Source organism: Amblyomma mixtum, chromosome 3 (assembly GCF_055824585.1).
Source record: "Amblyomma mixtum isolate Tamu chromosome 3, ASM5582458v1, whole genome shotgun sequence".
Classification (NCBI taxonomy): domain Eukaryota; kingdom Metazoa; phylum Arthropoda; class Arachnida; order Ixodida; family Ixodidae; genus Amblyomma; species Amblyomma mixtum.
In genome coordinates this window covers 246,520,553-246,541,085 of record NC_143014.1, presented here as the reverse complement: position 1 = coordinate 246,541,085, position 20,533 = coordinate 246,520,553, and the positions used below count along the sequence as shown (strand labels likewise).

The window sequence follows — 20,533 nt, the reverse complement described above, 5'->3', positions numbered from 1 at the left end:
AGCGTTGCTCTTCTAGCACGCGCCGTGAGCTGCGGCAGCAGGCGATTCCCACAGTCACCTTCCCCAACCATTTACCTGATAATTTAAGGGCAGACTCAGTATTCTAAATGCGCCGTACAAATGCAGCACTCATTCATCTTTGCGGCCACATTTAATCACCGGACATGCGTTAAAAAACCTGCTTATATTCTCCTTTATTGAATCCGAAACTCCTACAAAAAGATATGAGCCGGAATTAAAGGACAGTATAAAATCCAGAATACAGTTTACTCGAAACTGGATGCACGTTAGCATCTGAAGTAAACAATCAGAGGCCTAAACATGTTTTTACCTCGCTTAAAAATTGTTTGCCACTCAGGTTTTATGCCAACAGGGATAAATACGCAACGCGCAGAGCTCTATTTTAGAGTTTAAATAGCGTACACGAAAAAGCGCAGAGCCGCAAGTTCAGCCTCAATGCAACTTTGAGCAAAAAAAAAACAACGCGAGAGCTGCGCACGTGAACAGCAGCGAACGTAAATAGCGGTTGGATAGTGAATACGCTTCGAACTTTGCCGGCTGTCAATCCAGTTCGCTACAGCTACAGCAGCGGCGTCGGGAATTACAAAAAAGTGTCCCGAGCATCGCCTTCTCCGCAGTACACGGTGGCCTGGTCACCACGTGATGGCGCTTCACCAATGGAGTCGCGAGCGGCGTTTTGAAAACAGATGCGCAACTCTGCTACCTTTGGTAGCATCAGGGTGTCGAACCGGAACTGAACCCGAACCCGAAACCGGAACCGAACCCGAATTATCGCCAGGAACTGGAACCGAACCGAACCCATATTTTTTTCGACATCTTGGAACTGAACCCGAACCAGAACGATTCAAAGGAACCGTTCCGAACCGGTTCGGGACCCGGTTCAGCCCCACTTTTTTTGCATCGCGGCATACGTCTTGTTTTCGGACAAAATGATATGATCTATCGCATAGACTTACCCACCCGTAGCTGTCTGCGCTGGGAAGTGCGAAAATGGTACCCAGTATATGCGACAGCAAACTTACAGGAGGTCTGGTGGCTGGGAAGAAGCCTAATTGACGCTTCTGTAATGTACTGCCGCCAATTCTAAACACTTGTACGTCAGGTTAATGTGAAATCTTGAGTTATTACTCCTCCCTTTTACATATTTGTGTAAATCTTTAATCAAAGTGTTAGGAGTGCTCAAACTCAGTAAAGGACTATAGACACGAAACTTTTTCTTGCGTGCTTTCTTCTTTCAAACGATGCGTTAGACGTTCGTGTACATGGAGCAACGCGTGGTATTCACCAACACATAATAAATAATTTATGCTTGAATTTCTTCTTGATCCTGTTTCGGTTTCACCAACATAACAATGGCTGTGACGTGTAGTGGAAATTAGGTCGCGTGAGGTGCTATAAACGGCAATATAACTGCTGATACGTTGTTCATTGTAATTATAGGTCTTGAAGTCGGCGGATATAAGTGCTACCGTGAATCAAAACAACGTATCAGCGTTTGTATTAGTTTTCCCGTGCCTCACGTGACCTGATGCTAACTCACGTCAAAGCCATCATTCGGTTGATGAAACCGACACAGCATGGGAGAAAAAATTATTTTCTAAATTATTTAGTGGCAGTAGGCGAATACCACACGGTGATCCATGTATTCTAATATCTATGGCGTCATTTGAAATGAGACTTCCAGGTAAAGTATGCGAAGTCCTTTTGGCCTAGCATTTGAAACGGTGACGTAATCACCAATTAAAATTGCGACGGCCTTCAAACTTCTCCGCAGCGCACAACGCTAAGTGGGGGACGCATGATGACGTCATCAAACGTATCCGTACATTTTCAACGCATAAACGCCTGCTTTGAAGGAAAAAAACCAACGGAACCGAAGTCAAAGCTCGCCGAACGTTGTTTGGAAGCGTCCAACGAGGCACGGCAGGGCGTGGTTGACGGCAGCAGTAATTTAAAATCATACCTTCCGTGACATCACACTGAACTTCCCCGCACTCCTTTGTTGCTTTGAGGAGAAGTGCAAAATTTAATCGTCAATTACGTCACTATTTTAAATGGTAGTGCAAAAAACTTAGTATCCTTTACCTACAGACTGTATAGATTTGAGTCCTTGAGTATCACGAAATTCTCACAAGGTGGCGCAGTTTCCCTTTAACTTGATCTGACATCGCGCAGCATACGGTGCCTTTTGCGTTTCGCTTCCATCGAAACGTGGCCGCCGGAGACGAGTTCGAACCAGGGTACATCGAATAAGCAACCGAGCGCCATAACCACTGAGCAACTGCAGTGGGTAGTGCAACATTTACTTTTGTAGGCCTCATTGTCTCAGACTGCAAGTTCTAAATGAAGCCCCTCACGATGAGCATGTAGGGCAATAAAGAAAAAAAATGGCTCAATGGCTGTGGAGCTCGGCTGCTGATTCCAAAAATACAAAAACCAGCGTGCTCTGTCGCGCGTCAAAAATCCCGATTAATCTGGAGCCCTCCACTACACCGTCTGTCATATAGCTCCAATGTCTACTCGACACGTTAAACCTGAGATATTACTACTAGTATTACCAAAAGAAGGATGTATAAATTGGTGCAGCTTCTTTTTTTTTAGAATCCGCATATTCTTGTTGCCCGCGTCGGAAATAAGCAACGAAAGGCGGGTTCTTGGCAACGGTGGAGATGTACTAAGAAGGAAAAAATTAAATACCGATTACACAAAACGGCAGTGCGGAAATACATGCGCTTGCTGGCATGAGGTAGTGATTACGCTCAGAAAGATCTACTGCGATAAAATGTAACTGCGATGAAGTGATTTCGTTATGCCGATTCACTGAAATCACTCTGCTTCTAAGAAAATATTGCTGCTAATCGCCAGCGCGCGGCTCCATCCGCTGTTCTCGCACTGCTCGATCTTGAATTCTCTGTCTGGCGACTTATATCTGCTTTTCGCAGTCATATTTCCCGTTCTTAGTGTCTGACACGACAGGCTTATGATTGTTAGCGTTTTTTTTTTCGTAGAACGCTTGGGCGACTGAATACGTTGAGCATTCACAACAACCTGGGTGATGGGGGGTGGGGAGATGGGTGAAAGTTTTTGAAGGTGCATTTTTACCAATGAATGCCCTGATGTGCACCCACCGGAGTGGGCATCAAGGATGGAGGCTGCACGCACGCGGCGAGGTTATTTTTGGGAAAGCAGGCTATACTGCTAACGCAGTAAAAAGAACAACTAAAAGAGTATGCATAGTCTAACCTCTGACTCCGAGCGGGATTCGTATGGCGGCGCAACAGAAAACTCTGTTTACAGATGCTTTAGGCTATTCGGCTATCTTGTAGGCTTCTTTTTATGGTTGTTACATGGAATATTTGGAACCTCTCTGACCCTCCTCATGCCTTACTTGACCGCGTCGAATTCAGTGATCTCGGCATAAGGCCTCAAGCCACCATAACTCCCTGCCTCCGCCCGCACATGAAAATTCCAGACGGTGCACACGTCATGAAAGGGGAACCATGCAGTCAGGAGGTTGAACTTGCGCAGCATATTCCTCCTGCGTTAAAGTGCACTGTTGTCTGAACAGTGACCTCGTGGACCACGGCGGTTCTGTGTCCTACGAACACGAAGAGTTCGCACGGAATTCCGGAGTTTTTCATCGCAGACATAAATGTTATAGTGAAATGTATGATGTCAAAGGGTTTTTTAAGAGACTGCTTAAGTATGTCCTAAAAGAAAACAGCATCACGACAAAAATATGATTTTATTGCTGAAATTGTTTCTTGTTGCTCGCACCGGTAGAAATCAAGCCCAGCTTTGCGGGACATGGCCGTTTAGTTCGGCAGACTGCCACCACGGGCCGCTTCACCCTGAACTCATCCTCTCTCTTTTCATTTCCCCTTTCCTGCCTCGCATAGCCGCACGCGAGCAGACGGGAGGGAACACCGCGGGGGGGGGGGGGGGGGGGGCGGTCGGGTTAACCTTTGTTCGGAATACCTTCAACACTGCGGAAGGAAGGGGAGGAGGAAGGGCTTTGGGGGCGAAAGAAAAGTATCAATGTGGCGGGAAGCCTTCTCTGCGTCTGACGAACGCATACTGAGTAATCGGATACTCAGAAAGGCGCCTAGTGGGAAAAGAAAGAGGGGACGGAAAAGGCAAGATGGTTGACAGGCTGGTTGAATCGCTTTAAGGGGCGAGGATGCTTTCTGAGATTCTTTTTGACGAGTTGTAAGGTTTCCAAAAGGTGCCTCCAGGATGTAGAGACGCAGTGATACACTGTGTGCCGTGTCTCTCCGGCGCCGTATTTTTCGCTACACACGCGGTGTGCTACACATACGCACGCACGAACGCAAGCTGGAGCACCGAAAGCACACGTAGCGTGCGTCTGGATATCTGTGCCGTGTCATGTGGCCGATTGAGTAAATATAGCACTGACAAGATGCGCTGAATTTTGAGAAAACAACCATAATCGAAAAATCAAGAATCAAAAATATTGTTAGTCTTCTTTATGGTGACAGTTACTCAGGAATAAGTGAGCACGCTGTCTGCCTCATCGACCAAGTAAAATTATAGTAACAGAAATCAGAGTGAAGGAAAACGAGGAAATCGTTTCCTAGACTCCGGCTATGCGATAAGGTGATATATTTTGTTTTTGTTCGATGCTGTTCACTTGTGGGTGTATTGTTTCAGCGTGTATTAATACAGGCATGCATTTCGAGGCTACACCTTCGACTTGACGCAAGAAGTCACCCGAAAAAAAAAAGTACATCTGGAATAATTTTAACTTTCATCGTGTTTCTAACCTTCTTTAAGTGCGCAACCATAAAAGTGTATGGCTTTGTAAACAGCTCGAACATCACCATAAGTCACCAGTGCAAGTCTCTAGGAGTCATTAGCGCTCTACGCCGAGTGGCGGGAAGCGACTCCTTCGTGGCAGAAAAGGAACACGAAAAGACTAGAAACGGAGCCAAGAGACATACACACTAAATTAATGACCTAGGCTCTACAGTAAAGCGGAGTTGGCGACATGAATGGGAACAGAGGAGGAAGGAGTAGCCCGAAGAGACGCACTTTCGCCTGGCTCGGCAAGCGCCACGACAAAGCGACAGCGGGCCGGGGCGTCTGTCGCGGTGAAGAGGCGCCGAGATCACCTTCGCAAACAGCGACCGAGAGCTGAGAAGCGACGTTCATTTCATGCAGCAGCGTTTCCAGCATGTAGTTTAGCCAAGCCATCACCACAAGCCCTTGGACACTTGGCCAAAGAAGCCAGAACACTAAATGAGGTTTCTCTTGAAGTTTCCCTCACGCGGAAGGCGTCCTGGGCGACAGCACGAAATGCAAGCGCAACGAGACAAATTCATAAAAGAGTGTGTAGTGACAACGCTCGATATCTATACATTGCTACAAAACACGACACACTACGCATGCATTACTGCAATGTGGTAGTCCAGGTGTAGCACGGATTGGAACAGTTTTTAATGCGAGAGCACTATACTTCACTTCACTTTCAACGAGTGACATTTGCTTAAAGTGTCATTTGAGCACTGTCACACGATGAGCTTTAGTGACACTCGCTGCAGAACGCACTTTCCTCGTAGTGAGTTTGGTGGGCTCCCTCCACTTCGTCCGACAAGGCGAGCTTGTAGCCTCAACAGCAGTTCTGCGGCATTCAAAAATTTGTTCTGAAAATTAAAAATCTCCATCTTATTTTCTTGATCGCGCCTTTTAATGAAAGCTTGCGCAAATAATGCGCACACTTGAACAGCTACTCTCGCTTTGCAGATGACGGCGACCCATTTAGGCCTAATGAGTCCACAGGGTGTGTGTACGCAATTTCGGTGATTGGGGAGAGCGAATTCTCAAGTTTCAGCGCACCCAAATGTACAGCGAGTGTAGTTTTGCTAAAGGTGACCTCAGATCGGCTGCCGCTTACATTACAGGACGCGCACGCACTGAAGCGCCGATGGGACTTAGATTGCCGCTCAATGTTTTGGGCAGCAGCAACAGTCGCTGCCGTCCCTTGTGGATGACAAATAACGCCGTTTCAATGTATGCGAACGGTCACCGAATGTGCTTCTGCGTAAACTGATCCAAAATGAGGTATTGGTCTCATCGGAGAAAGCAAGGACGATTACCGACAAACGCCGGACCTACGCGATGTCAGCAACCAGGCTACCAAGTGTTTCCTTGGCGCGCAGTCGCATCGGCGTTTCCTACAGTGTTGTCGCACTTTGTAAATAAGCAAGGGTACCACCGTTACAAAAATGAGATTAATTAAGATAACTAATACGTACCTCCAGTACTGTGTCATGCAAACGAGCACTATCAACTAAAGTGGCTGTCTGGGCTTGTTGGTCAGTGATCATGGTTAAAGAATGCAGCGCAAAAGACAAGGACAAACGAAGAAGTGGACAGGACTGGCGCTGTCAGGACAAACGAAGTGGACAGGACTGGCGCTGTCCACAGCGCCAGTCCTGTCCACTTCTTCGTTTATCCTTGTCTTTTCGCGCCGCATTCTTTAACCATGAGCACTATAGCAGTTTGTACACAGCGATGTAAACAAGAGTACTGGAGTGCAGTCGTCCTCATCGGTGCATTCCTGGGTAAATTTCGCGCTTAGGCGGCAACTATTCAGTCATGTACTATGGTCTTCAAGCACTCATTTAGCATCTACACAAAAATATTTGCTAAAAGAGAAGGAAAAAAAACGCGAACACACATGAAAATGTTACATCTCCGAATGATTGTCTTTGGCTTCGTCACTGGAAAGCCGCAATTAAACTACTTGTTTTTTTCGGCCTGTTACTGCTTTCTTTTTGTTCTCAACGTACTTCCCTTTCCGTAAGTCCTTTCTCCTTGTGACCACGCTTTATTTAGCCGTTTTAATTGTATAAGCACTGAAGTTGTTTATATAGGGCGAGTGAATGGTAATTACGATTGTTCTCTCTAGCGTCACTCGACTGCAATTGTGTATGCTTTTGTAACTTTTATTCGTTCAGTGAATTTTTTTGTCTTTTTTTTGTCCATTGACTGGAATGTATATCAGCTGAATGCTATTAAAAAATTTGTCTAGCAGCACAATGCGGCAGTCGAGTCGAATGACACTCAGTTGGAAGGCGTTCGAAACTCCCGTGTAGCAGGGGTATTACTTGTCACGGATCGTGATGCTTTTTGTCGTTAACATTTTTTCAGATGTGGAAGTAAATCTGAAAATTGACTCTAAGTAATTACAATTGCGAAAAAAATTGTCTTTTGTAGGTATTTGCGCGAAAAAGAAAAGAATTTCTCAAAGGTGCTGCAACATCCCTCGCCACTGCCATCATTTCCAAATGACACCCCTATTTGCCGTGCGACAGCGCGCCCCGAAAGTGTGATTCGTTCAAGAGAAGTGCATTTCGCGAAAGTGTCACTAAACCTGCCTGTGCGACAAGGCACTCGGCTCGTTATACGAAAACCCCGACGTAACCAGAAAGCCGTGGCAGGCCAGAACTACCTAGACTAGAAGGCACGCGTGGCAGAGACCCCGCACGCGAGTGACGTCATCATCATCAGTGCCACCCTCCCCTTCCGAGAAGGGCAAGATGACTTCCGTGATGAATGGAAACAGGTTTAGGGGCGCCCCACCGCATTCCTGGGGTCGTTATACAATAGCCCTCACTCGTGTAACAAAGCAGACCAGGCTCAAGATGGGAGCCGCTGGCCCCTCTCCCGCAGGCACTGGGCGAGATGCCACTGTACCGCCTGACTTGCTGTCGTACATGTAAAAAATGGCGTGTCGCCTCCGCGAGATACGCTAGGAAATACGATTCGCCACTGTCGTATTCATGTAAACGCGGCTAGATACTACACAAAAGGGAAGTTCCCGCCGTCCCACTCTGACGGTGAGCGGGAACCATTTTTGGTGATATTTGTACGTCGACTGTACCTCGCTCGTTCGCTTCATAAATGTGGTTCAGATATCTCCGAAAAGCTAGTTTTCTCTGCTTTCAAAAGATGCATTTGGTTTAACGGTAGCTGGAAAATTGTTTCAACTGTAAAAGAAAACGCAAAGATGAAAACTGGCAGTTGAGCTCAACTTGTCTCAGGAAATGCAAAATTGTGAAAAACCTCTTGCACCTAGAGAAATATCTTTCGATATACTTTGAGATCTGATGCTAGTGAGCATATTTAAGCATCTATAAGTTCGTGTATAGATTAGTTTATTAGCCACGCATGTTTGAAAAGCATAGAAAACAGAACTATGTAATATGCAATAACTTTTGGGATATGCATTGCACTGCGGCGACTTTTTGTACAATTTGAGATCATCTGATCGCTCTTCCATTCTGAAAATTTCATTCATCTGCCTTGTTTAGTTTAAGAGTTATTTCTGATCAAAGTTAGCGTTTTTTCGAAATAGTTAAAAACGGAATGCAATATTTTTCAGGTAACCAGCACGTGGCAGTTCTGAGATTTTGCGTGAAGAAACTTAATACTTCGCTCTAGGCTGCTAAGCATCGCCTTTACTCTACGGCTTTTGGGGAATGCGCAATGTCTAGTTGATTTTAGCTACCTTTTTTGTTCTCCTTATGAAGGGCACAAGCTCTTGAAACGTTCCGCGGCTTCTTTTTTTCTGGCAAATATACTCTTAAAATGTCGGTCGCTCATTCTTTTAATCAACTTGTAACAATTGCCAACAACAAAGTCCACAGAATACAAACAATAATAGGAATAACGCAGCGACATGCGATAAATGTAGATAAATTTAGTAAGTAGCGCCATCTACACACATGCACGTGTACTAAATAATCACAGTTCAAAAAAATAACGAGTGTGGCGCTGCTAAACATTTGCAATCAGGAGGTGTTCACGAGAGGGAACGATATCTCTACGATGTTTGCACGTTTCCCTCAATTTTGCCCTATGTAGTGTGCGTCGAACTTTCAAGCAGATTTCCGCCATATTACTTTGCTGGATTGTTTTGTAGCATAAAGCTAGTAAAGCTACACTACGCGGGTCAGAGCCGAGTTTTGCGCGTGTGCGCGCCGCCTGTTATGCGCATGCGCGAGAACCGCGTGACGTCACGAGAGGCGCAGGTCCGCAGGTGCGTCGCCTCCTCGCCACAGCCGGTGCGAGCTCCTCGCTGCCGGCGGCCGACGCCGCCGGCGTGCGCTCCTCTCCGACGCGTGACCTCGTGTTTACGACAGTTGCGCCGCGCGCTACTGCGCATGCGCGAGGAGCGTGCGCGGAGAAATGACGGTCGCGCTAACATGTAAGCTCTGGTAAGCTAAGGAGAGTCGAGCCGCTGCCAAACGGCACAGAAGACTGGAAAATGTAAATTCTTCCGATCCCGAGGTTGTCGCCTGGCAGTTCGCCGTCGAGCAGCCAAGGCGAAACGTGCGGCCGAAACACCGGAGCGCTTTACGCTACGTATATCCAGGCATAGCAGAGCTAAGCCACTGCCAATTTTTTTCACCTGACGCTACGAAACGCATTCTGGGCGTCGTATTATTTTTCGAGGACAGCTTTGGCATTGCTAAAGCGACAGGAAAGGGAAGAGACAGGCTTTCGCTTCGTGCTGCCGGTTGTTCGTTGTTCCGGCTAGCGCTGTGGAGGGGAAAGTTCGAGAGCGCTCGATTCGCCTGCACTCAATGCACCAGTTCGGCAAAGTTCTGCGGCAGCGGCGGTGCGGCGGGTGTGTACCGCTAGTTCCGGCACTTTGAGCGCAGTATGGCACTGTCTGCTTCCAAAACGGATGGCCGAGTGCAGGCCTGGTCGTCGCTAGCCTTTGCGATGCCAATGAATTGCAGCCAGCTGTTTACAGCCTACATCAGCGGCAGCCAACATCTCGTATCTCATGAAGAAATGTGCAAACAGCACATCACAATAACATGTTGCCATGAACCAGCCTCGATCCGTTTCTTTGGAGAACTCGAGCAGCGTTCTAGCTTGTCGACGAGTGAAAGTTACTTGAGTATCCACCGTTTATCACAACCCGCAAACCATCATCTGCTTCCATGGCGGCTGCAGCTGCACTATTTCAGCACTAAACATCGAGAAGGTGCAGTTTTCCTGAACTAGACTCGCCCTTCTTTCAAACGAATGCCGTGGTTCAGAGGGCGCCATGACCACCGCTGAAATGAATCCATGTGGTATATAAGTTGGGTACAACTCAAGAACGGAGCAGCACATGCCCATCAAAGGAGACCGCCCAGCCAAGCGCGTCGACCGAACAGTTTTCTGTTAGGTCTCCACAGGTGCGCCGCGACAGCACCGGTGGAGACTGAAGCCGCCACGACCGTCTGTTGCCGAATATGACCCCACCTGTAACAATCAGCGCTTTTGCGCAAAAGACGCTCTCGCGCGGACATATGCGAAAGGTGAGCACCGCAGCCCTCTCCCCCTTTAGTGGCCAGTGCAGCTGAGACAATAAACGGGGGCACCACACCTACTAGTACCTTCGCCTTTCTCCCTGTCTTTTCCCCTGCTCCAGCTCAGGTGCTCTATAGAGATGATGGCGGATGCCGGGGCAGCAAAATCTTTTCCTTTCTTTTTGCGTTATTATTCTTTTAGCCTTATCCCGAACAAAGGACATCCACCCTCGGCGACACGGGGACAAAGCGCCGACTCCTTCGCTCTCTTTCGCAGGCTTGGCTGCATGCACAGCCACACAAATCGACGTGATTGGCTGGAGAGCTAGCTCCCTCTCAGTTGCGTGTGCCGCTTCGTTCTTTAGTTGTAACCGACCATAGTGCTGAGAAGTCCCCTTTTTGGGAACTGGCACAAAGGACCGCCCCCTCCCCTTGGTGTGCGCCCCTCCTGCAGGCGGGGTAGACTAGCGCCGCAGGAAAAGGAATTCTCGGAAAATGATTACAAGCACGTTATAAGCGGTGTTTACATGACGGGTTGAGTTGAGGATTTGAGCTGAAAACCGGTTACGTGGTTCGTGTAAACACCTAAGAGTCGGGTCCGGGAGTCGGGGGAGCGAGTCCAGTCAACTCCGCTGCAGGGGGTGGGTTGACTCACTCGACCCCAACAGCAGATAGCACGTAAACCGGTCGGAGTCGGGCTAGTGGAAGGGGAGGTGATAAATGCGCCGTAGCGCCTCCGAGGCAGCCGTGCATGCCGCAATCTTCCAGGCTGCCACTGCCCTTTCCCGCTGCGCCGCTCGACGCTTGGTGTCGCTGCTGTTGAACCGATCTCGACTCGCTAAAATCGAGTTCATGTAAACATGCAGTCAAGTTGGGCTGACCTTCCTCAACTCGATCTCCTGGCTCGACCCGCCGAAGTCGGGTTCATGTAAACGAGGCTATAGTTGCCTGACAATAGACGGTGTGAAAATAGCAGCTGTTCCTTCAGTTTCCAGGTACGCGCGCGTGGACACGCACGCATACACATACACACACGCGGGCGCACTTTTTCAATCTTTGATCCAACCAAATCGAGGCAAATCGACGCAAGGCACGAAAGATATACATTTCAGCACGTGATGGAAAATTCTGGAGAGAATAAGCAACCTAATAATGCAAACTGGATGCAAGAAAGACGTACGTCTAAAATGAATAAGAGCACGCAGTTGAGGGTCCAAACGAGAGAGGGGAGGGGGTCGCCCTAAGTGCCTACAGAACTATCGCTTTGTAGCCGACACCCTTTTTTTTTGGCAGCGTTCCTGCACATCTCGCCCCCCCCCCCCCTTTCTTCGTACAATGTCTATAAAAAAGTCTCGAGTCCGTCTCGTGAATGGTATGCATCTGTATACTGCATTTTTGTGAACCTTGGCAAAATTCCGTCTAAGTTGATCGGAATTGGTTGCAAGGTGCCGCCGCATGTACGACGAATATTTGCTTCTGAGGTAAACACATTCTGACACCCTGCGGTGCTAACCCTCTCAATAGTAATTGAGAGGGTTAGCACGTCTCTTGCGCAATGTCGATTCATCTCAAGGGTAAACAGAAATTGAAAATTGCCCACTTCTTTCTGCCTTTTTCTTTACCAACCATAGTTTATAAGGTTGGACAGGCATCCGCTAGAGTTTGCAGGTTACACTCTAGACCAGGAGTGTTCCGACTACTAGCTGCTAATATTATTATGCATCAACAGTGACGAAGTCATTGCACGCGCAAAAGACGAGGGCAGAAGGAAGGACACAAGAAAGGCACCGATTTCAACTATAAGGTTCATTGAAAAAAAAACAAAAGCGCTAGAAATACATACATGGGAAATAAACATAAATAGTTTGCTTTATATCACACCTTCCTTATTTTTGGCGTCCGCTTTCTCTTTTCGCTTACTTAGTAATTTGCGCTGTGCAATTATGTCGACAATTATCACTAACTCTCCCAAGTTTCCACTGTATCGACGTTGTGCCTTTTGCGATGCGGGCTGGGCAGCATTATTTTTTTCTTTTTCTTTGCTCCCACTAATATATGTCACGACATTGAAAACAGTAAAGTCTGTAGTCGGGTAAAACTCAAGAACGAAACGGCACATTCCCTCAAAGGAGGCCCTCCAGATAGTAACATCGACGGTACAGCTTTCTGTGGCTACTCAACCAAGGCTAAACAAGAGAGGGAAGGAAACGGTCCTCTGTTCCCGTGTTCCCGTTTAGACAAAGACGGTACCCTCCTCGCCCCGGCTCTCCAACTTTTTCCCTTCGCCCTTCCGGAACCATAGACCGAATAAAGGAAGCCCCACTCTCTTTGGCTTTGGCAAGGGACAGGCAGAGAAAGAAACATGCGGAACCACCCCAGCCAACACCTCCCCCCACGCACGACGGGGACTAGCAGCCGGGTTTGCTATGGTTCGTTTGTAATCCTCTGAAGGCAGGCGCAGCAGCAAAAGAAAAGCCTTCATGCAGCACGGGTCAAGAAAGGACCGGACACGTATCTCAACATCTCAACCAAAACCAGTCTCGGGTCGCTGGGGGCAAGACGGGTAGACACTTTCTCAGTGATGGATCAGTGTCGTAGCCTGGTGGCAGAATGTGAACTACTTGCAAGATGGCGGCAGTGGAACCGCCACTTTAAAAAGGGCGCAGCAGGGCCAGCGAGCCGCACCGAGCGGCGACGAGGGAGCAAGACCCGACCGCAGCGTCACTAGTTCGCGCGACCGCCACTTGGGACAGCTCTCCGGGGAGAGCTGTGAAACTGAGTTTGTTCTAGTAACGTTGGTAAATAGCAACGTTACTGGAACCAACTCTAGTAACGTTGGTAAATAGCGTAAACACGAAACTTTTACTTGGCCGTCCCATGGTGTCCCGCAGGGGCATGTGTAAATGGTAGCCCCATCTAGTGATAACACGTTAAAGCACATCAACACTGAGTTGAAAAAGGTTTCATCCTTAAATTACTCATAACGAGAGTGGGCGCATTACGAGCCTTTTTTTTTGTTCCAAGAAGAAAAATTATGCGATTAGAAGAAAATGTAAAAAATGAAAATGGCCTGAATGAGAACTGCTTCGCCAGGTGTCGTTGCTACAAGAAAAACGCTGAGCTTGAAAATCGCCAAATTATCTGCAAAACAGGGCTAACTTATCGCTTATACCTCTACGTGCAGGAGAGCGTGTGCGAAATATAACCAAACCGCTACCATTTGAGCGAGCTATGGCGTCAAAGAATCCAGCGGTGACAGGTATTTATTCCAAAACGGGCGAGCAGGCGTGCCCTGCCGCGGTGGCTCAGTGGGTAGGGCGCTCGGCTATTGAGTCGGAATACCTAGGTTCGAACCCTACCGCGGTGTCAGCGTTTCTATGGAGGAGAAACGCAAAAAGGCGCCCATGTTCTTTGTGATGTCAGGGCACGTTAGAGATACCCAGGTGGTCGAAATTATTCCGGAGCCCTCCACTGCGGCTACAGCACCTCTTCCTGCCTTTGTTCTCTCCGTGCCTCCTTTATCCCTTCCCTTACGGCGCGGTTCAGGTGTCCACAGAGATAAGTCTGACAGGTACTGCGCCATTTCCTTTCCCCAAAAAAACATTTGAATTATTTAATTATTAAGCAGGGGAGCTTAAGCCCATCTTAAAGTTTGTGTTTCATCCGTTCGTTCTGCGCAGTAATTTTTCGCGAAGACCGCGACGAAAAAAAATGGTTTTTAAAGGAATGGGCACATATGGCAGCTGTCTCTTTTCTGTGTATGCCTTGAACACGCCGTGGGGAATGCTATCAGGAAAGGAGGGGAAGAAGAAAAAGGATGAATTAAGTGCCGTAGTGCATGATTCATGATTAATTTGGATCACTTCGTGTTCTACCACACTACCGCGACCTACAGCCCGTCGACGCGGCGCCCGCCCTAGGCGAACGTCCCAGCGTTCTGTGCAGCACGTGCTGGCGCCAACCCCTTCTTCGGCACGTGGCGACAGCTTGCCACGCGCGTCGCCACACAAAGAAAGCGGCGAAGGATGCCACCGTTCGCGCTCTGGCTCGCAAGAGAAAATGTGCGAAAGAAAAAGTGGGTAATCGCGGAGGCTCTTCAAGACTCCATTGCAGCTACCACTGTCTGTAAGCAGTTCTGTAATACGATACGCTTTTCCTGCAGTGCATTCTGTGCGTCTATTCTCAACGACGAGATAAGCCTGAATGTTCAAAATGGCTAATATCTGCTGCTATTCAAGACTCCATTGCGGGTACCAACTTATATGAGCAGTTCTATAATACGTCACGCTTTTCCTGCGCTGCATTTCAAGGTTAGATCTACTATAGACGACGAGATAGCCTATGAAATTATCCAATCTGCCTCGCTGCATGCTGGAGGGCGACGCTGCGAGGCAGCCGAATGTAAAAAGAGTGCCCGGTATCGACCACCGGAACGCGAAGTCCCTTTTCAAAGCGCTCTGCAGAACTAGCAGTTCTTTTCGCTGCCTCATCTGAAAAACATTCAGCTTCTGACAACAGAGGCCAATGCGCTCAGCGCTAAAGGCTCAAGCCGATTGTCATGCGTTGTGAAACGTGGCACTGCATCACAATGGGATGGTGAGGGTGGCGTTCGAACTCGCGGTACGAGAAAGCAAGACTCCTCGAAAGTTTGCCATAGGGAATGCTGCTAAATCAGCACGAATAATTAGGACAGCGCAGAATTGAGAAACGGTGCTTACGGCTCCGCCGTGGCAGTCAGTAGAGGACTAGTAAGAAGAGAAATGCCACTCACCCACAACGAGTCCTGCCGCAGTCACTGGCCGTTGGAGAATGAGGACGGCCGCAGCACTCGAGTCGAAGGAACTATAGGGACCCACACCTCAAGTTTGTCGCAGCGCCAATGCGCACTTGCGGCCGGATTGGGAACTGCTGGTGAGCAGCGCCGCCGGCGCAGCGCATTCAGCAAGCTGCGTTTCGATGCCTACGCGTGCTGCTCGCGCTGTTTTTGCGCTCGCCGGTGTCTCGCAGCAGGCGTTCAACGAGGAGTTGTGGCACATTTTTCAGTATGGCGGGAGCGACCTAGCGTCGGGCGCGGCGGTCGAAGAGTGGCGAAAGGTATTGTGTTGTCGGCTGCCACAGCAGTTCTATAAACACCAAAGGCAGAGAACCGCCTGTGAAGTTCCATTGATTCCCGGGAAAGTGGTACGAGCAAAAGAGGCGGCAAGCCTGGATTACTGCCGTCCGCAGAGTCAAGTAAGTCTTATTTTACTTTCTACTGTGGCGGATGTTTTGCTTTTTAACGCCTGGCGATTCTGCATAGGGTTCCAATGTGTGCTAGCCGACTGAGGTGACTAGTTTTCATTGTAATTTAGTAAGGAGTATTTTGCTAACCTACCTCGCGCTGATGAATCCAGTATTTGTTTTTGTTTTGGCCAAGAGTTTTGGCAATAGAAGTGCATTATATGCTGACGCTTGCGAGACACAATTACTAATGTTGTGCTCCACATCGCTGGGGCTGCGTCGGCGTGGTGTAGTACGGGCGCCATGAAGCTGGCGAGGCTGCTCTGCTCTCGTCGTCGGTTCGTCGTTCTCGCTGTGTCGGGCGTGGGCACGCAGTAGTGGAGACAATCTCGAGAGACGGCTAGACCCCGTGTTCTCAGGTCGTGGCGCAGGTTGCCTTGTTTTGTTCGACAGTCTCGTACGCTGGCTGTGAGTACGGCTCTGCCGCGCTCCCCTCGCCGGCTTCCTACTTTCAAACGTGGTTTTCTTGGTGTTCGGTGTGCTCGCCGCCTCTCGTTCGCCAGCCGCTGGCCACTGTTTTTGTCTCCGCGGCCGCGGGACGCTGTCTTTATCGCCTCTCTCCGTTTGCGCTGCGCTTGTGTTTAATGACCGCGCCACTTCGGCCCCGCCGGCTGCTTCAAGCTTTTCGCGGCGACACAACAGGATGACATGATGATTAGCTTACAGTAAATATGCTTGACCAGAATCTTGTCGCTGTGTATGCGCACGACCATTCCACTTTCGGGCTCGTTTCCTCCAAGCAGCATTTCGTCACTGTATCTATATTAGAGTAAAAAGATCGCAGTAGTAATAACATTAAAATTATTACTTATGAATATTTCATCTTTGAATGGTTTATTTATGCTAGAAAGGATGACTACGAGCCTAGCAGAATGAGTTAAAATAGTTCACCTCGGTTGCATGCTTTGGGAACCAGTGTTTCAGATCCACATATATACGTATTTTCCTCATTTAAAAAATTGTTCGACAATAGCGCCCAGGAGTAGATTTCAGTCCATCTTTGGGAGAACTACATGATTTGAACAGATATGCTGCTTGGTACTGAATGTTGCATGCTTGATTTTAACGGTGTTTCTCTTGATCCTTGGCGCAGCCCTGATGGAACTCCATGGATACCTACAAAATCATCACGAATTTGCAGCACTCATTTTGTGGACAACTGCAAAAGTGATATGAGTGAGCATCCGTCGTACATTCCAACTATTTTTCCACCCCTGTACATGAAGAAAGCGCCTGACCGAGAAAGAACGCAAAGGTAAGACTGCCACTGAAACTGGGAATAGAATTAGCAGCCACTTTTAGTAAACGTGTGAGGCTATGGTCTATGCACACTGTCAGAAGCGGTAATTCATTGCACTGCATGGAAGATACGTGCTTGCTACAGCTTAACATCGCTGTTACATTTTGACATTTCGCTTTTGCCATTTTTGTTCAATGCAGGTGTCAGCGGCGCTTGATGCAGGCAGCTTCATCTAGTCTACAGAGTATACAAATGCAACAATTGGCACCATCAACCACAGAGGCAGTGTCAGCAGCACCAGCACTAAAAGCTTCAGTGAGTGCAGACAGGACCGAAGACGAGCACGAGCACCAAATGGACTGGAGTGACAAATCTGAAGATGGTGGGATACCGCCAAGTGACAAGGATGATCTGCAACACTCATGCAACACTCCATACAAATCAAGTTTCACCATTACTTTTATTGTCACCATACAAAAATCTGTCTTTGTTATAGCATGTGGGTGTCAGTGACAAGACATTCCAAACAAAATTGGAAGCCATGCATGCACTTTGTCCTTTTACCGCAGCAGCTGCATGCCTGTAATTTCAGTCAAGATTGAAATAAACTTGTCTGCATGATGCTCTCATCAGAAAACATGGTTTTACTGGTTTCTGCAAAGGCTAATTTTCTTAAATAGGCTCCTTGAGGTATGAAGACTGTTTTTGTCGCAGAATAGTACCAGCATTGATGAAAATAGCAGTACAGGTGAAGAAAAGTAAATAGGAACGTCGAAATTCGGGCTTCTTGGTTCATGCTTTGAAACAATAGCGCAAAGAGTGCGTGCCTCCTCGTTTCATGGTCCCTTGTCTTTTTGCGTTACAGTTTTGAGATAATAGCCAATTAATTTCTGATAATCCATTTTTTTTAACTATCAGAGGCACCTTGCTGGAATTGGAAATTTTTGGCCAATGGTTTATAGTAGCCATATGAATCTTCATAATTTCGAAAGTGCAATTCTCCTCAGCGCTATGGCCAAACAAATTTTGGCTGCATCTTGCCAAAATACACTCTTTTGAAAAACATGAAGGCAAAGCAACTCCTTCAGTGCACGTAACTAGTTGAAAGCTGAATTTTATTGAGCCACAGCGCGAGGATAATCGTGCTATCGAAACTTTAAAACCCAGTGAGGCTCATATTAACGACTGGCTACTAATGATTAATTGCAACTAGGTCTCTTGTTCTCGTGATGAGTTAATTATCAAATGTAGTTATTCGGCAAACTAGTTAGCTTCACTGACCTGTTTTCTGATGCACACAGACTCTGGTATTGTGCCGCAGAAGTCTTCTTCATACCTCAAGAAGCCTATATTTTTAAAAAACAACTTCATCTTCCCTTCATGTGTCCATTACAGTATTTGCAAGTGACCAGATTCACTAGACTAGACTAGATTCACTAGGCAAGTGACTAGATCAGACTCGTAGCAACAAAATTCCAAACATTAAAATACTTCCTCAATGGTACACTTCTATTATTTCAACTGTAATGTTTGAGGTCATTTCGCCTGAAGTAACACTCTCACGGCTGACGAAGCCCTCAGTACAGATGAATGCTCAGGGCACAAGATAGGAATCATTTTTACTGCGATATACCACACTGCTGTGACCCATTATTTTGCAAAAATTTAACACAACAATGTATTCTCACTTCGGAACACACAGTGCAATGTACGGGCTTAAAGGTAATCTAACAGTGGAATCCAGTGATCACAGACGAAGGATTTTAGCACATATTATCAAAAATTGGAGAAAGGTGAAAACAAAATCGGAGTAAGAAGCTAAAACAATGTTGGAATAAAGAACTTGAAGTAAAAACGCTCCAGCTTTGGGATAAGCTCCCAAAGGAAAAGCTCATCGCGAAGTACACTTACTATCACTGACTGCTTGGGTGAATACACATACAGGAGTGATCTCTGTAAATTTAGTACATACAATGATACTTGTACCTGTGTGTAGTACTGATGTGTTTTCTTGAGTGTGATTACGTTGTCAGTGAATGTGAGATAGGGGAGATGGCACATCCTCAGTTCATAGTCCACAAATGGACAGTCCTTAAATTTGTAAGTGCACTTTATCTCGATGAGCACTGTTTCGTCCCCAATCCTGACCAGTCCGTCAGGGCTACAACAGAGCCAAGGCTGCTGCGGCAGCACCACCAATCCTGTCTGCAAAATTCAACATGGTTATTAGTATTTCTAAAAAAATTTACAATACTCACATTGTTTAATAAAAGAGGAGGGCATGGATTGCAAAACAAAGCAGCTACACACCTGGACAATACGTGCTTCAAGTTTCTGTTCCAAGCTCTGTCGCGCTGCGCTTTCTGTCTTGATGCCTGTCAAATAGTAACGCATGATAGTTAAGTACTAAAAATGTAGTACACACATGAACTCCAATAAGCGAACAAATCATGACTCGCAATAGGCTACCATACTTGAACATCATTTCCAATTTACCGGGTTATCATGGATTTAGGAAACCAACCGTAGCGCATTGCAGGACTTGTGTAGGAGGTCACTTTTGAAAGTTGGTGAGCAGCCTTGAGAAGACCCTCATCACATTTTTTTGTCATGACTGCGTGAGCTTTAGAAGCGCTGATCCTGAGCCTCCGTTCCACATGCCACCTAGATAACAAAAGAGAAATACGTAATGTTGACGGTCTGATATTCACGCTTTGTGGAATTTCTCTGTTACAATCCACTATACCTCGCACAGTTCGCCTGGCCCTGGGTAAGAATAGGCAGGTCGGCAAAACTCCCATGTACCAGTATTTTTTGCTTGTATTTTTCTTTTTGATCCAAACTGAGGTCAGATAAGAAGTCCTGCGGTCTCGTCTTCTCATCGTCTATAACTTCAAGGTGATGGTAGACTGGCCTCCTCAGCATCGGCGCCAACAGGTCTTCCAGGAGCTCTCTTTCGACAGCTTCCGAAGCTCTCTCAATAATGCCATCCAGGACTTCTTTGCATATCAATTCGTCTGTGTGTTGGGTCGTGAGCTCTAGCACTTCTTGCAGTGGACACACAATCTCTGGATACTTGAGCAGCACAGTACGTGTGGCAGGCTTCACATCTACGTACCTGGCTTTCTGACCTGTTTAATAATGCGAGGAAGATGAAATGATGTCACACTTTGTGTCTGCAAACTAAAAGTGTTCAGAACACACCATTGGCAGAATGCACTAGCCTTATCGGAGGACTAACTATATGAAAGTCTATTTGACAAAATACGTATGACCAGCCACAGAAATGTGGTTAGAAGAAAATGAGGAACTTTTTGAAACGGGCTGGCTAAGCAAACTTACTATGCAACAAGTCCATCAAGTCGTCTGATGAAGGCCTCATGTTCTTGCTGCTTGGTTTGCCCCATTTTTGAGGCTGGCTTGTGCATGACTGCTCTTCATAAGAATTGATGAAAAAGCACACAGCAGCAGCGCGCTTACAGTGCCCCTTGATACCAGCCTTGCAAGTGCACTTGGCACGGCAAATTGTAAGCTGGCGTTTTAGAGGGCATGACCATGCAAGCTGAAAAAAAAAATTGCGGAGGGCACTTGAGACTACTTAATTCTCTGAGTGCGGAAGGATTTGTCTCATTGTGGGCTACTATATATATTTAGCTATATT

At 47.2% G+C, this 20,533-nt stretch overlaps 1 protein-coding gene and 1 long non-coding RNA gene across 2 annotated transcripts; one reads left to right on the top strand and one right to left on the bottom strand.

The window, feature by feature from the left end:
• The first annotated feature begins 11,925 nt into the window (after nucleotides 1-11,925).
• On the top strand, nucleotides 11,926-17,329 carry LOC149354262 (uncharacterized). Its single transcript, XR_016291249.1, has 3 exons — nucleotides 11,926-15,584; nucleotides 16,726-16,887; nucleotides 17,073-17,329. It is a non-coding gene; the product is annotated as an uncharacterized LOC149354262 (long non-coding RNA).
• Nucleotides 17,330-18,195: 866 nt separating this feature from the next.
• On the bottom strand, nucleotides 18,196-20,225 carry LOC149354261 (uncharacterized). Its single transcript, XM_089577477.1, has 4 exons — nucleotides 19,619-20,225; nucleotides 19,397-19,536; nucleotides 19,183-19,247; nucleotides 18,196-19,077 (listed from the first exon to the last, which is right to left on the bottom strand). Exons 1-4 carry the CDS (start codon nucleotides 19,795-19,797, stop codon nucleotides 18,691-18,693), a joined length of 771 nt encoding a protein of 256 aa, XP_089433603.1. The 5' UTR covers nucleotides 19,798-20,225; the 3' UTR covers nucleotides 18,196-18,690.
• Between the last annotated feature and the right edge of the window lie 308 nt (nucleotides 20,226-20,533).